General features: G+C 46.6%; 2 protein-coding genes across 4 annotated transcripts; one reads left to right on the plus strand and one right to left on the minus strand.

Moving 5' to 3' along the window:
• Positions 1-137: 137 nt before the first annotated feature.
• On the minus strand, positions 138-6,386 carry THG1L (tRNA-histidine guanylyltransferase 1 like). Of its 3 annotated transcripts, none has more exons than XM_090064593.1 (6): positions 6,156-6,386; positions 4,382-4,558; positions 3,713-3,882; positions 3,464-3,552; positions 2,866-2,973; positions 138-2,210 (listed from the first exon to the last, which is right to left on the minus strand). In XM_090064593.1, the coding sequence occupies exons 1-6, from the start codon at positions 6,317-6,319 to the stop codon at positions 2,049-2,051; spliced, it is 870 nt and encodes a 289-aa protein (XP_089920719.1). In that variant the 5' UTR covers positions 6,320-6,386; the 3' UTR covers positions 138-2,048. The 3 variants fall into 3 exon arrangements, with proteins under 3 accessions (XP_089920719.1, XP_089920720.1, XP_089920721.1); XM_090064594.1 differs by lacking the exon at positions 6,156-6,386 and adding an exon at positions 5,509-5,889; XM_090064595.1 differs by lacking the exon at positions 6,156-6,386 and having other exon boundaries at positions 3,713-3,878; positions 4,382-4,519.
• Positions 6,387-6,688: 302 nt separating this feature from the next.
• On the plus strand, positions 6,689-15,098 carry SOX30 (SRY-box transcription factor 30). The gene is made up of 5 exons (XM_090064903.1): positions 6,689-6,968; positions 8,660-8,899; positions 10,371-10,550; positions 12,045-12,531; positions 14,702-15,098. Exons 1-5 carry the CDS (start codon positions 6,689-6,691, stop codon positions 15,096-15,098), a joined length of 1,584 nt encoding a protein of 527 aa, XP_089921029.1.
• The last annotated feature ends 218 nt before the right edge of the window (positions 15,099-15,316 follow it).

Consider the following 15,316-nt stretch of genomic DNA (forward strand, 5'->3'; position numbering starts at 1 on the left):
ATTTCACTTTCTTTAGTTTGATCATAATCTGATGAGAAATGTCTCCTTGATATCCCATGAATGACATCTGGTAGAGTTCATATAGTGAGGAGGAAAAGAGATTATGTAAGTTTAATGATAGTAGTAGGACTAATTAATTGCAGTCCAGTGATTTAATTCACAACGGGTAACAAGTGCTGCCCTCATCACTCAAGTCTATATTCTTCTATTTGTTTCTACAGGATTGCATACAGTGAATTAAAAAAAAAAAAGAGTATTTACTACCTTATTATGTATATTTAAACTGTTTATGATCCAAATGGCTTAAAAGGGGCTTTATTCTTCAGGCCTAACCCCACTGCTGTAGTAGGAAAGGTACAGGATAGGGGATGTCCATAGTAATAAGATTCCATGGATCAGTAAGTATTTATTAAGAGCTTTTCCAAACAGGTTATGAATAAGTAACAGTAGCCGGCGCATCTACACATGCATTAATACGCGTTTGTTAATACACATTAAATTCAGTACCTCCATTCTGAAGTACTACAAGGCACAGCAGCCTATTTTAATGCACATTAGCAGAAGCACACTGTTTTTCTGTGATGCTTTAATACGCATTAAAATAAGCTAATGCACATTAAAGCATACATGTAGACACACCCAAGAAAAGTGTATTGCTGTAAATCAGAGACTTTCCAGTGGAAAGAAATGGCTGGAATGCTGATCAACCAAGTCACGTTCGCTCCATGCTTCCAGTCTCTAGGCCCAGTCCCAGAGCATGAACTGAATTCTCGCTTTCCAAGTCGGTTTTGTGATGCTTTAACTGTTGTTTTTTTAAGGCAATATAGTTTAAACACTGCAACGCTCTGATGTGAATGCACTTATACTGCTATAAAAGGTACCTAAGCCAATATAGTTGATTTCCCTAAATTTCCAAGAACATAGACATAATTGATATACTTTTGTCCCCATCAAGGACTGTACTGATTGAACTGTTTTGGTAAATAGCCTGCCTGCAGCTGGTATTTAAATCAGCACAGCAACCAACCCCTTCAGACACACTCACTACAGCAAACTCCCCTACTGCTACAATCAGTCCAGGTCTCATCCCCTTCTTCCTGTACCTGGCTAGAAGGGTCACCTACAAGGCGATGCAGAACAATACAAGCCCTTTCAAACTTCCTCACCACAGGTAACCAGCTTCTCTCCTAGCACCACTAGCTTTCACTATCCTGAACAGCAGGAGTCAGGTGGTTTCCCAGGCAGCAGAAAATGAGTGCGTGACCCCCACACACCTCCTGCTAGGATGCAAGCCTATATAAGAATGTGATTATAGTTTGACTACTTGAGGCCTCTCCTAATTACTAATAAAGTCACAGTGATGCTGAAGTCTGAGTAATAAACATACCGAGGGTAACCAGGGCAGGGGGAGGGGAAATAATTACATGTCTGTATATTTAAAAAAATTACAAATGTAATTTACATTAAAGAATTACATTAAAAAGTTGCCCTTTATAAATTGCTGTTCTGTGTCATAATATTCTGATACAGGCCTGAGATATACAGTTCTTGAATATTTTGTTACTAACCTCCAGAGTCTTGGCATTTAATTTAAAAGTACTACCCTACATACTCCGATTTGCTTCATGGTTATAAACAAATCTAAATAAAGTTTTCCTGTTGTTTTACGCTGTTCTGAAGAGTAAATAATGTTATTTTGACCAACTGTATAAAGCAGCCTGGGACTTTAATGTCCAGGATGCTACATACATACATTATAATACAGTAATCAGTCTTGAGGCAAATGTAGCCTTACAAGGGTCAATCTGGTCAGTCACAAAGGGTTCTTACCATTTTGAAAAGGACCTGATTCTAACTTTTGCTGGAGGATCTATTTACACTACAAAGATACTTTTGTTTTTGTTTTTTTAAGATTTCAATACCTTTCACAATAAAGGTTACAAGGTTAAATTATTCCAGCCAACCTTGCCACGCTCTTCAGTTCACAAAGAGTCTCCATAGATTAAACTATAAAACTATTCTTTACACCTAAATTCAAACTGGGAATCTCAGCTGTCATCAGCCAGGATTTCAGGATACTCTTCCCAGAACTGATCCCCAATAATGTCACAGTGCAGCGGGACAACTTTATTCCTGGTCCGTGTCACTTCAACTTCCTTCTCTTCAGTTTCCTTTGGAAATTGGATTCTTTTTGTAGTGACCTCATTAACCTGCAAATAAAGACGCAAATTTGATCCTTTCTCTGCTTTATTTAAGCAACAAGATAAGATTGTTCAGTTCCTGGAACACAGAGTCTGATTGAATGCTCCTAATTCCTTCATTGTACTAATGCTAACGTTCCCATCCTAGTGAGGCTGGCACAGGCCCAAATATTCACTTTGGATTATATCATGTCAGGCTTGGAAAACCTGTCATTACAATTAATCATTGTGGATGCAGAACTTGCTTGTTCAACTTTTGTCATGATTCATAGTCATTTTTTTAAAAAAGCAAATAAAGATGAAGTCCTAGGCAAGCAGAATTTTTCAAGGTGGCATGCATGGTCAAGACGACATGCACAAGAATATAATCAGTCTATGCAGAAATGCCCAAATGATTCACATTTCAGGCATTAAGACTTTCCTTTTATTTACATGGCCAGATATTTCTGTACCACCTCAAAAAAAATTACTCCTCTCTATCCGTAACTCTTTTTATCTATATCTATAACCATTTCTCAGAATCTGGAACACGTCCCTTTATGGACAGCCACAGAAGCTGACAATTTAACACCAGAATCATTTGGTGGTTTCATTGTGGTTTGTAAATTGCTCAGCGCTTTTTTTTTAAAATGTGAGGGTGGACAAGCTGTTAAAATGCCTTTACCTTTTGCCATATTAGTACAGTTCCTTTCCTATACAGCAAGGGCTCATTGTTGTAGTTGATGTTGAATTCGGAAAATAAAATTTCATTCTTATCTCCAGCCAAAGTTCCCTGAGATTGAAAAAAAGAAAACAAACACATACACCCCTTATAGCCTCATTTGTTTATAACTTTCTAACAGCATGGAATGAAAGACTAATTGTTAAATATAATTAACTAGCAATAGCATTTAATAGTTTTATCATCATCAAATGACTTTGCTAAACATTAATCAATCTTTGCAATATCCAAAGTTATTAGAGACTCAGAATCAGTAGTTATGGAATTAAAATGCTATACAAAGTTTAAATAAAATCTCTCTCTCTCAGTTATGCCCCTCTGCATTGCAAGAACAAGACAGAAAGACAGAACTCATCTCACCTTCAGACAAACACCACATACACACAAGCAGCTGACCTTGCTGAATGGACAAGACATGACTGCATGTGCTTAAAACCATTGAGGAACTAGATTTTGCACATGTTGTCCGTCTAGTAAGAAAAAAAATATTCTTTGCAGCTGATCATCTTAAAAAGAAAGTGATCTTGGAAGATTCTCTCACCTGTAATCTATTTTGCGCTTGTACTGGAGTCAAGCCACTTCGCTGCACAAGCATCCAAAATACTGTATTGTAGAGGTTATTAATGTGGCCTGTCAAAATAGGAAATCATGTCAAAGGAGAGACAGACTATCTGCAAATTTAGTGGACTATTCAGGGAAGGCCTTTTTCCCATCCCCAAGAGAGAAAACAAACCCATCAGTTATCAATGCCCCACTCTATGGGTTTCCCTTCTTTTCTAAAGATGCTTACAATCAGCTTGTCTCCAGCTGAGGTAGTCCTTTAAATTCTGGTTGCTGGGGTATAGCACAACTCTTCCATCAAATCCTGGCGGATACAGAAGTGGCTGGTCCTTAAAATAATCCTTCCAGTAGAAGACATAGCTGGAGGAAAACTGGGAGACTACGTGGGTCATGAACTTACTTGCAAAAACAGAAAAGAGAGAGACAGAACAGATGTTAGCTGTTAATTAAAACACTCATACCTTTCTATCTGTAAACATATGGGGTAACACTGATAATGGCTGGTGGAGAGCTGTGCTGCTTAAGTTCCTTATGATTTTATGGCCCACCAGTGATGCACAGGTTCTTTCTGAGCAATGAAAAATGTTAAGCACTGAGGGTAGAAAGGGAAGTAGGCTACCAAAACCCTCTATTTTTGATAGAATATTTTTTTAACCCTATGTTATTATATTTATCTTTCAAAAGCGGCATACACAGAAAGATAACCTCAAAACTTCACAGCTAATTGCAGGATATACATATACTGTACATATAAGCATAACACATCAATTTTACCTATACCATACAGACAAAATATGTAAACAGGAAGAGGCAAAGGTAAAAAGAGGGTATAAATACAACTTTTCCCCATGAGATATTAAGTCTGGGAGGAATTGCTAAATTCCAGAGAGGAAGTTACCTTGCTCTTCTTTTAAACCAGTTGCTTTTCTTCTTAAAAACAAAATTGTATTCATCACTCTGTCCATACGCAATGGCGATATCCTCCAGCTCTTCCATCACCGTCTGGGCACACTTGGTCATCAAATGCAGGGCACGGTCATCATTGGGCTTTGTGAAACCATGCTTCTCAGAGAACCTTCACAGAGAGCACACAATCAGAAACATAACTTTGTGAAATCGACACAAGCAAGGCGTACAGGCATGTTTTCATCACACGTACTTCCTACAGGCGCTGATGTTTAAAAATCCCACGCATGTCGAAAAAGAATTATCTCCAGGTATAGAAGGGAAACCCCTCCATTTCTAGCACCTGGAAACCTGTTCTTTTCTCCATCAATATTTATAATAACTATTTAACCCTCAACCCAAATCAACCAGATGCAGACAGGGGGATGTATACAGGCACTCTGCAGCCTCATTATGCTTCCAGACTAAATTTCTTGACTACTCAGGGAAAACCGTTTGTTCTACACTTCCAGCCTTTAGCTAAAATGCTGAAGAGCTTTCAGACTTTACCTGTACAAAGGCTCACATCAGCACATTGTCAGAGCCTGCGTGCTTTCCTGCAGGGGTGTCAGACTCATCTGGCCCCTGCGAGCTGGATCAGTTAATTCTGGGACCAGCACGCAGGACTGATACGGCACAGCAATGTGTGCAGCACCAGCTCTGTGCTAGTCCCCTGTGCTACGTACAGCTGAACCCAACACTGCAGGCGTTACAGCAGGTTGGCCCAGGGTATGGGCTGCATTTAGCGCTGTGCCAGCTCGGCCCTGGGCACTGGCTCTGGGCCCGGTCCGAATTGAACCCCAAGCCATCCATGTGCCCTCGAGCCAGCACACAGGGTTGGTTCAGCGAGAAGCCGCATACAGCAGGCCCCTGTGCCAGAGCCATGCACCGCATGCAAATGAAGCTGAGGATCAACCCCCTGTGCTTCATGCAGTGCCTGTGGGTCCAGCCCAGGTGCCAAACCAGCTCCACGCAGGCCGAGACCCACGGGCCAGATCACAGGGCTTCACGGGCCAGATGCGGCCCACAGTATTTTGAGACCCCTGCTTTACTGAATCCCTATGAAGCAACACCACTCACGAGTCTTCAGCTGAACGGTGCATCCGGGTGCAACATCCTAGTCGAGCTCCCCTGGGCTCTGGCCGAGCCGGTCATCTACAAGACCATGAAGGAGGCTCTGGCTGGGAGGAGCCCAGATGAGCATCTTCCTGCCCCTCCCATGCTCGCATCTGCATCCACTTTCCAGCAGCCTCCGCCTGCATCGCTGTGGTCGGTTTCCACAGAGACCGCAGCAGCAGGACCAGGGTTTCCATGGAGACTGGCCCTAGGAGCGCTGGCAGGATCCTAGGGTGGTGGCAGCGTGGCCTGGCTTACACGGATCCCAGCTCTGGACCGTTGTCATGGCCACAAGACCCCAGTCCCTGCCAAGGCGGCTGGGGCCGTCTCCATGGAAACCCTGCCCCTCCCTGTCATGGCTCCTGGGGTCTCCAACAGAAACAAGGCAGGGGCTGCTGGGAAACCAGACCCAGAGCAAGAGCGCCCATATCCCTCGGCAACAACCCCCTCTCCATCCCCAGGGCCCCATGGCAACGCAAGACCCTGCCCCCGGCCCTACCCATTTCTCGCGCTCCTATTGGCCGAGGCGTCGCCCCCGGCAACCGCCCCGCTTAGAACTGGTGCTGCCATTGGCTGGGCCCGCGGGCCTTCCGGAAGCGCGCGGCGCTTACCGGTGGAAGTTGCGGCCGTCCAGGCGCACCACGACCCAGGTGTTGGGCAGGCAGGCGTCGTCCGCCTCAAAGGCCCGCACGTACTCGAACTTGCTCTTGGCCATGGAGACCACACTGCCACTCAGCCTCGCCCGCTCGCCGACCGCCAGTGCCCACAGCCTCATGCCCTCACCCGGAAGCGCTCCCACCAGAAGCGGCACCTTTCTGCCTCTCTATTAGTTGGTCCCTCAGCCCCGCTCCCGGAAGTTCCGCCCTTTCTGCCTCCCGACTCCATGATCCCTCAGCCCAGCTCCCGGAAGTTCCGGCCCGTCTTTCTCCCTGGGAGAAAGAAAGTTCCGGCCCTTCTGCCTTCCGACTCTCTGGTCTTTCCTCCCTCCTGCCACGTGCCCGTCGCCATGGCGACCCCATTGTCCTGGGGTCGCCATGGCGACGGGCACGTGGCGGCGGCGGGGAGCGTTGGCGGACCCCGCGCGAGGCCGACGGCCGTTGCCTCCGCTCACAGGCCCCCCCCGCCCCCAGCCCCCCCCAGGCCCATGGAGGGGGGGGCCGGGCCCCCCCGCCCCGTGCCCCCCAGCCCGCGCCCCCTCAGCACGCCCCGCCTGCTGCTGCTGCCGCTGCCCCCCGTCCCGGGCACCGTGCGCGGAGAGGTCGCGGTCGCGGTCGCAGGGGAGAGGGAGGCCGAGGCGGAGCCGCTGGGCTGCGACCCCCTTGCCAGCGCACCCTCGCTGCCCCTCAAAATGCAGGCCCTGCTGGAGCCCTCGGTGAAGATCGACACCAAAGACGTGCCCCTCACGGTGCTGCCGGCCGATGCAGGTGGGCCCCGGGGCCCGCACCCGCGTAGGCGTCGAGTCAGCATCTGTTGGTCGGCCTTCCCTAGGCGCCGAAATCCTGCGGAGCGTGGCCGCGCGAGATGATAGGATGGCCGGCTTCAACAACGGGCTGACAAACTTTGAAAAACGGAGAAAAAGGAGAAACGCTTTCCCGGGGCCCCCCCATGCCTGGCGCCGGATTAGGCCCCTCACTACGTCCCGTTTAAGATAAAATAATCCACGAAAAGGGGTTTTCGTGAAATTTTAAGATGAACGATGGGTATTTCTGCCGTCGGGACTCGTAGTAGAGAGGATGTCTTTTATCGGACCGACACGATTTTTTGCACCCCCCCAAATTCTTTGATTGCAAGCGTTCAGGAACAAATGCCTGTCATTGGGCATTGGAGAAAAGATTGTCAAAGGTCCCCCAGGTAGAAATGAAAATTCGTATTTCGTAGGATTTCGCGGAGGAGTCAATACATGGGAAACTCCTCCAGGCAGGCAGTTCGTTCTTCGCAAATTTATGAACTCAAGACTGTGTATTTTTCACAGATTTCATAGACGTTAGGGCCGGAAGGGACCTCGTAAGATCATTGTTGTCATATTAGAACAAAAATGTCCAGTTTGTTTTTCTTATTTAGAGGCCCTTTCGTGTTGCGAGGCCCTAAACTGCGAGTAGCTGAAGGCTAAATCCAGCACTGCCTTTCATGACTTCCGGGGGGACCCTTTCATATTGTCTTGCGCCCCGCTTGTGAGCTGCTTGAGGAATGCTGCCTTGAGCATTTCCCAAACCACGGTTCGCAACTCACAAGTGGGGCACAAGATGATACGATAGGGTCGCAATGAAACTAAAAGTGGATCGACAAACTTTAAAAAATGGATTCTCCTTTAAAAGAATGTGGGAGTGAGGGGCAATGGGTCGGCGCTGGCCGTCGGTGTTCGCAAGTGGGTCCTGGTGCAAGCAAGGTTGAGAACCACTGGCCTAGGGGTTACAAGCATTAATAACGTAATGCAAGCTTTGTGCATCTATAACTCCCAGTCGCAGCATTTGTAAACATGGTTGTGCAGCGGTTTGGTGCAGAAGTTAGAACTTTCCTCTCCTTCCGGTCACCGATTCTGCTCCAGACTGGTAGTGACCCGAAGCAGATGCCATCCCACTAGCATTCAGTGTGCTCAGTCCTTCCAGCAAAGAAGTGTCCACACCACAGAACTCACTAGCACTGTGGCAGCATCTGCTGGAAAGCCAGGAGCTGATGGGATAGGGGGTTGAGCTGTCCCACCCTGAAACATGCTTCCAAGGCCAGAGTTTTGATACATTGCAGAGTCACTGTGGCTATGCCTACTCTGGTACAGCTTATACTGGAGCTCCCTTATCAATACAAGCACTAAATAGCAAAATAATCTGGCCAAAAGGAAACCAAACCAGCACAATGTATTTATATTATCAACCACTGCGGTATGAGTTGTATTAAAAAAGGGAGAGGGAATATGCCACAATAGGAAATGCTTTAATGTCAAATAGACCAGAGACATTCCCGCTCCCATATTCCAGCAGCTTTCTAGGAGTAATTCCTCATATATGCATGGAGGCTCAGAACATTGGTCTGTCTTTTTCTGAGGGTTTTTTATACGACCCCTGATAAAATTGCATGTGTCGTCTGTCCAATGATCTTCTTCCCTGATTTTGCTGTGTAGGGATACCGGATACCCCGTTTAGCAAAGACAGAAACGGTCACGTAAAGCGGCCTATGAATGCATTCATGGTGTGGGCAAGAATTCACCGGCCAGCGCTAGCCAAAGCTAACCCAGCTGCTAATAATGCCGAAATCAGTGTCCAGCTTGGATTAGAGTGGAACAAGCTCACCGAGGAGCAAAAGAAGCCCTATTATGATGAAGCTCAGAAGATTAAAAAAAAGCACAGGGAAGAATTTCCTGGTAAATATACCACCTCTTTGTTGTGTAAGCACTAGGCAAAGTCTCATGTCCTGACGCAGAATTCAGAAAATGTCCCCGGTCACTGCAACACTTTGCATAGATCGTTTGTAGATGGTTGCAACAGGGGAAATGCAAGGTAGAGGGACACGTGTTCCCTGGCAAATGTACCCAGTCCAATAGGAACCAGAAAGGGAAAAGATACACAGGGAGTGAAGGTCAGCTTATTGAACGTAATCCCCCAATTTCCAATAATTGGAGGTTTTGGATTTAGCGAGGCTGGTGCTGTGTCTTGTGCAGAAATACAATACTGCAACACTGATTTTGCAAATCAGCAAGTCCATGTAAAATGCTGAATTCAACTACAAGATCCATGTTTGCATTGGGGGGGAAAGGGTTTATTATTAAGAGAAATAGAAAAGCTTTCATGACTTGCTAGTTTAGAAGCATCAGGAATGCTAAGAGCTTTCTTTGCTACTGTGGTCAGCCCTGTGTCAGCCTCTTTCTATTACACTCCCCTTATGGAGATGTGAATCAAGCCTCCAGTCTGGGCTTCTCTATGCTGATGTGGGACTAGCTGGGGATACCAAATACAGGATGAAATGTTTCAGTCAAAGGGGGCAAGGAGTTGAGTCCTTAACAAAGAATTTTTATCCCTCAAAGTTTGGTTTAATAGTACTCATAAAACCAACAAATTGAGGAGTTTTAATCAGTCTGGGTACAGGCTATGAAAACATCAGGTATTTACTTGTCTGTGATGTCATAATCCTTCTAATTCTTCAGGCAGTCAAAGAGTAGTCACAACCTGTTTTTCTTATGTCATAAGCAAACAGAAGACAAGGAACAACCCCATGTCCTACCGAACATTCAGCCGCTCTGTATGCATCATAAAGAAGCAGAAAAACAGTGGTGCTTAAATGTTTGGGGCAAATGACCCACTATCATCCTTGTGGAACTGTTAGTTTTTGACTGATTTTGCTTATCGGTGGAGAAAGCCTGCAGCAACTGAGGCCTGGCCTCACTGAGCCTTCACCATTGATACACATGACATTTACACAGGTGTGGCTGAGAGTTAAGGAGCCAGTGAATTTCCAGAGAAAGTTTCACATTTTTAACCTAGCTGCATATACATCTTTAGAAGAATCCAGGCTGCATTGCCATTTTCTCCTGTACATGCTTGTGGTGTCTTTCATTCCTGTGGTCCCTATGGCTATCTGGTTCTTTATTTCCATCACCAAGCAGACAGCAGGTGCTTGTATGAAAATGCATGAAAGCTTTGTGTTCATCACTCCTTGAGTTGCCTCCAATCTTCCCCAAAATAGTAGTTTCACTGCTGACTTAAAAGAGAAGCAGGACTTGCCCTGTCACATCTTCATAGACTTCTCAGAATTGTTTTATACTCTAATAAAGTAAGAAAGAAACCAGTTCCCAGATAGGCAGTTGGACTCATACGTACTCACTCACTCCCCCACAGGCTGGGTTTATCAACCACGACCAGGCAAAAGAAAACGCTTCCCACTGACCGTCTCCACCGTGTTTTCCGGCACCTCTCAGAATATCATCACGACGAACCCAACCACCATTTACCCTTTCCGGGCACCCACGTATTCTGTCGTCATCCCTGGGGTTCAGAGCAGTATCGGCCATCCCGTCTGTGAGTTTCTTTCATTAGCTTGGATGAAATTCTCAATGTCAATTAGAAAACCCATTTCCTATACATTGTAAGCGTGTGCTTGTATAGAAGTGGTTAGAGCAACAACCCAGCAGTAGAGAAGCTGTTGTGAACAAAGCAGAATTTAGCAGGGGGAGCCTCTTGGGAAGTAAGCATGGGTTGGGCTACATTTTTTTGCAGAGGTCTCTAATACTTCAGTGTAGCTTTGCCCATGAGATTATGGATGCACCATGCTTTCATGGGCACATATTCCTTGTACAATCATTCAGATCTATGCAGAGAGCTAAGGTAGTTCTGACCAGCTGGCATGTGTTCATACAGGCCTCTTATACATGTTACATTTATGCCACGATGAATGTGTAAATCATGGCATAAATGGCAAGGCAACCCCAGTTCAGGGTGCCAGAAAATGCCAAACCAGTTATAACATTGTTCTATAGTGTTCTATAATGTAGAACATTTTTATGGCTAATTTGTAGGGCACCTGAAATTGAAGGTGTAGCAGGTCTCAGGCTGGTGCCGACAGTAGGTGGCCAGGGACTGTACTGGGATCTCAAACTGGCCCCAGACCTGCGAGCACTTGGCTTTCAACTTACCAGCGCAGAGGTGGGGAGGCTGAGATCATGACACTGGATTCCCCCAGCACTTGCAAGTAGGAAGGGTGCAATTGGGATCTGATCCCCAGTGCCCACATCGTGCCTCCTGCCACACATGTGTGCCAGGGGTCACAGTCTGAGCACAAAAGTCCATGTTTCTGTATGCACAAAACTAAGGTTATAGAAGAAGCACAGAAAATGGGGGTGCAGAATTGCACCCTCCTTATGGAAGCTGGTCAGTGGAAAAGGTATATTCCACTACAGCTCGTGGCTCTGCAGCATAGCACCGATTTGATCAGCAATCCCTTATCTCATAATTAAAGCAGCTCTGGCAGTGCCTGGAGGGGGAATTTTATAAGAAGACCTCATACATATCAAAAAGTGGTGGTGGCATGATTCCTTTGGACTCACTGCTGGTCCCAACATGAGTATTGAGTTGAAAGAGTTGCTATTGTTTTCCTGTTGCCTCTGAACAGAGGCCGTGCCGATTTCTCAGGGGTGGTAATACTCAGAAGGGTTTACACCCTGATCGGGTACCACCTGGAAAAGCTGCCTGTTACCTGCTGGACCTCCCTGGCATTTTGGTTGGAGAAGGCAAGTGATTCAGAATTACATAGCAGTGACCTAGTGCTGAGTATTGCGTACTTTCTTAGAATAGGTAGAAGAACCAAGTATGGGGGCAGTGTAACGTAGCCACGTTTTCCCTTTTCTTAGTACCACAGAGGATGTGGGCAAATTTATCTGCGTGACTGGTTCTTTATTCACCAGATGCATTTCCTCACCACTATGTAGCCTGAAAGTGGGAGTGGAAGGGAAGTGGTGTTGAGGAGGTGGCTTCTGTTTAACAAGTAGTCAGCTAAGTTATTTTTGTTTTTGAAAGGTGAGGCTTCTACCATCCAGCTCTCAGCTTCTTCCATTCAGCACCCAGGCCCAATTACGCTTTTCCAGCCCAGTGTGGGAAGCACCACGTCCATGGCTGTCCCAGCTCCCAGTCTGCCCCTGTGCCCAGTCATCCCCCCACAGCACTTTACGGGACCTGCCCAGACAGAAGCTCACCACGTCACTTCCGGATCCAGTTGCTCTGTGAAGAGACCTACCCCGGTGTGCATTGAGAGTACCAGCAGGAACCCTACTAGCACGAGCATCACCCACACCAGATTCTCTGCCTCTACCAGCCAGCCCCACGAGTACTCCAGTGTGGCTGCTTGTCCGCGGAGCGCCCAGCTCCCTCCAGCCACCACCATCCCTCACTCACACCTCTACCAGCCTCCTCCCATTGGCCACCCGGCCACTCTTTTCGGAGTGCCGCCTCGGTTTTCGTTCCACCACCCATACTTCCTGCCCGGACCTCACTACTTTCCCTCCAGGTAACAGCGTTGTCAATTTAAAGTTCAGTGAGTGTGTCTGTGCTAGAAATCCAAGAAACCTATCACTTTGAGAGCAAGCTGAAGGAACAGCCAACAGCTCAAGCTACTCTGTGCAGAAAAGCAGGGCTGGGCATAGCAGCAGTTTTGACTGCTGTCTTTTCAGCCTGAGGCTGCTCTAAGCTGTGCCCACTTACTGGTGGCTCCAGCAGGCTTTAGCAACTCCTGGGCAAACAAAAACATTTGCTTCCTTCCACTCTGCTCCCAACAAGGTTCGCTGGACCAACACAGTCCCTCAGGGTGGCAGGGTTAAGGCATACCATCTTCTGTAGGCAGTGATTCCCCAGGGAACATGCTCAACTGCCTTTGACTCCACGGCCTGAATGACCCAATGCCCAGTCTTACAGCTGCGTCATCTGGAGATGGCCTGTGAGCACAGGTCAAAAATAAGGCTTTGCCCTCATACCTTATCGAGCCATGGCAGGACCTTTAAGCCACCCTGTCACCATATCCCAAGCCATGTCCAACAGGACAACTGAATTCTGCAAAAAGTTACCTAGGAGAAATTACATAACTGAAAGCTCAAATGGGATTAAAATTAGGTGAGCATTTGAGCTGACTACACAGCACCACAAGCAGCACGCTGACAGCAGTTCTATGAATACAGTTATAATTAGTATTGCATAGGTTTAACCCGATGGGAGAAGCCCTGGGGATCTACAGTAAGCAGACTCTGTTGTAATCTTTGTATTCTCGGGTTAGTCAGGTGTAGAAGAGCCCCTTGAGACAGTGAATCATGGGTTGCATACCTCACCTATAGTACCTTGGTGGTGGTTAAACTGACTGCAAGCACCTTTGTAATGACTGGTTTTCCTATATTGTTTTACAGGGAATTCAGCATAACAAATTATTGTGATTATTGTACCCCTACACTCTGAGTAGATCTAGGATGGGTGTTGGGAGTTGTCTGGTGTTCTAATACAGTGCCAAGCAACCTTTTCCAGCTGCAGACTAGAATGACCCCCTCAGGGCAGGGGAGGGTGGGCAGGCGCTAGGACCTGGCCATAACAAGCACTTCTTCTTGCAGTGTTACAGGGATTGTGCCCAAAGTCAAAGCCCACTGCCACTGAATGCTGCCAAAGCCCCATATCCACAGGCTGGATCCAATGGCCAGACCTAGCCCACGGGCCATAGGTTGCCAACCCCTGTCCTAATACAAACTGTGCTTCTGAAAAATTACAAACTGTACCAGCAGGCTCGTTTGCAAGTTCTTGTCTGAAGGCTACTGTTTGCATGTGAATGGGTGACATTTTTGTGTAGCACTAATTGTATAAATGACGCCATGCCCAGAATTGCTGGGCCCATTTCCTTCTGGGCCCTGATCCATGTGCTCAGTTTACACATATGAATAGTCCCATTGAAGCCTCCATATGCATTGCATCAGTGCATGCCTGTAAAACATAACATCTTTGGACCAGGCTTTTATTACTTCTTTCACACACTGTACTGACTACACAGTGCTGTAAATGTCTGTGTCACTGTATAAATTATAATACAGTTTGGCCTTCAAGATCCTGAATCAGAATAAAAGAGTCTGGCTCAGAAAGCAGTTGTTTTTGTTGCATGTTTCTTGTTGGCTTCTGTGGTCCTTTCTAGTGAAGTTTCTCACTGGAAGATATTGAAGCTGTTACTCACATGAAGCCCAATCCCACATCCCTTCTCACATACTCTCCTTGTCTACCAACAAGGTAGCAGATGTGAGGCACCATTTAAAAAAGAAATCAGAGGAATAGTTAGACCCTCTTTTTATCTCTGCCACAAACTGAGATGACACAGACCAGGTGATCAGGCCCCAGCTTTCCCACATTCAAAATAATCACCACCTTGTTGTGTTGTTTAAATTAATCAGAGCTTTGTATGTGGATTCACCATTTGGCTGGCCATGGAGGCGAGTGTCTCTGTCCTAGAATCTGCACATGCCTCTTACCATATGTAACATGGCTGGCGTCTTTCATTATCTCTATGCCCTGTGGATTTGCTCATGTAGATTATTAAGGTAGCTCTGCAGGCCTGGATACCTGTATAGCCAGTCTGTTATATTGTCTGTTCATAAGACAGCTTAGTGCGATGGGAGAAGGTGTTACTGAATGTATTTTGATCTCTTTTACCACAGCACGTGCCCATACAGCCGCCCTCCGTTTGGCTATGGGAATTTTGCGAGCTCAGTGCCCGAATGCCTCGGCTTCTACGAAGACCAGTATCAAAAGCACGAAGCCATGTTCTCCGCTCTGAACAGAGACTATCCTTTCAGGGAGTACTCAGACGAACACACACATAGCGAAGACTCCCACAGCTGTGAGAGCCTCGAGGGGGTGTCTTATTACAACAGCCACAGCCATAGCGAGGAGGAATGTTTAAACCCCGTGCCACAGCTGGATATCGGAACCCTGGACAACGTGTTCACGGGAACCCCGTCAACACCCTCCAGCATCCAGCAAGTTAATGTGACTGACAGCGAGGAGGAGGAGGAGGAGGAGGAGGGGGGGGGAAAAGTGTTACGAGATTTGTAATTTTGAATGTGGATGCTGATAACTTACCGGAGAATTTTAAAACACAAAATAAATGTTTTAGCCCAATACCATCTTTTTAGTCGGTGTGTTGAAGGAGAAACCTGAGTCCCCTCAATGGTCATCCATTTGCATTGCAAGGGGCCAGGTATAGGCCTGGGGCTGTCCCTGAAGCCTCTGGGGTTTCTCTTGCTTCCAGCAGGTCTGCATTTGGGCCCAGA

The sequence above is a fragment of the Crocodylus siamensis genome, chromosome 10, assembly GCF_052110815.1.
Source record: "Crocodylus siamensis isolate JL-2025a chromosome 10, ASM5211081v1, whole genome shotgun sequence".
In the NCBI taxonomy this organism is placed as follows: Eukaryota; Metazoa; Chordata; order Crocodylia; family Crocodylidae; genus Crocodylus; species Crocodylus siamensis.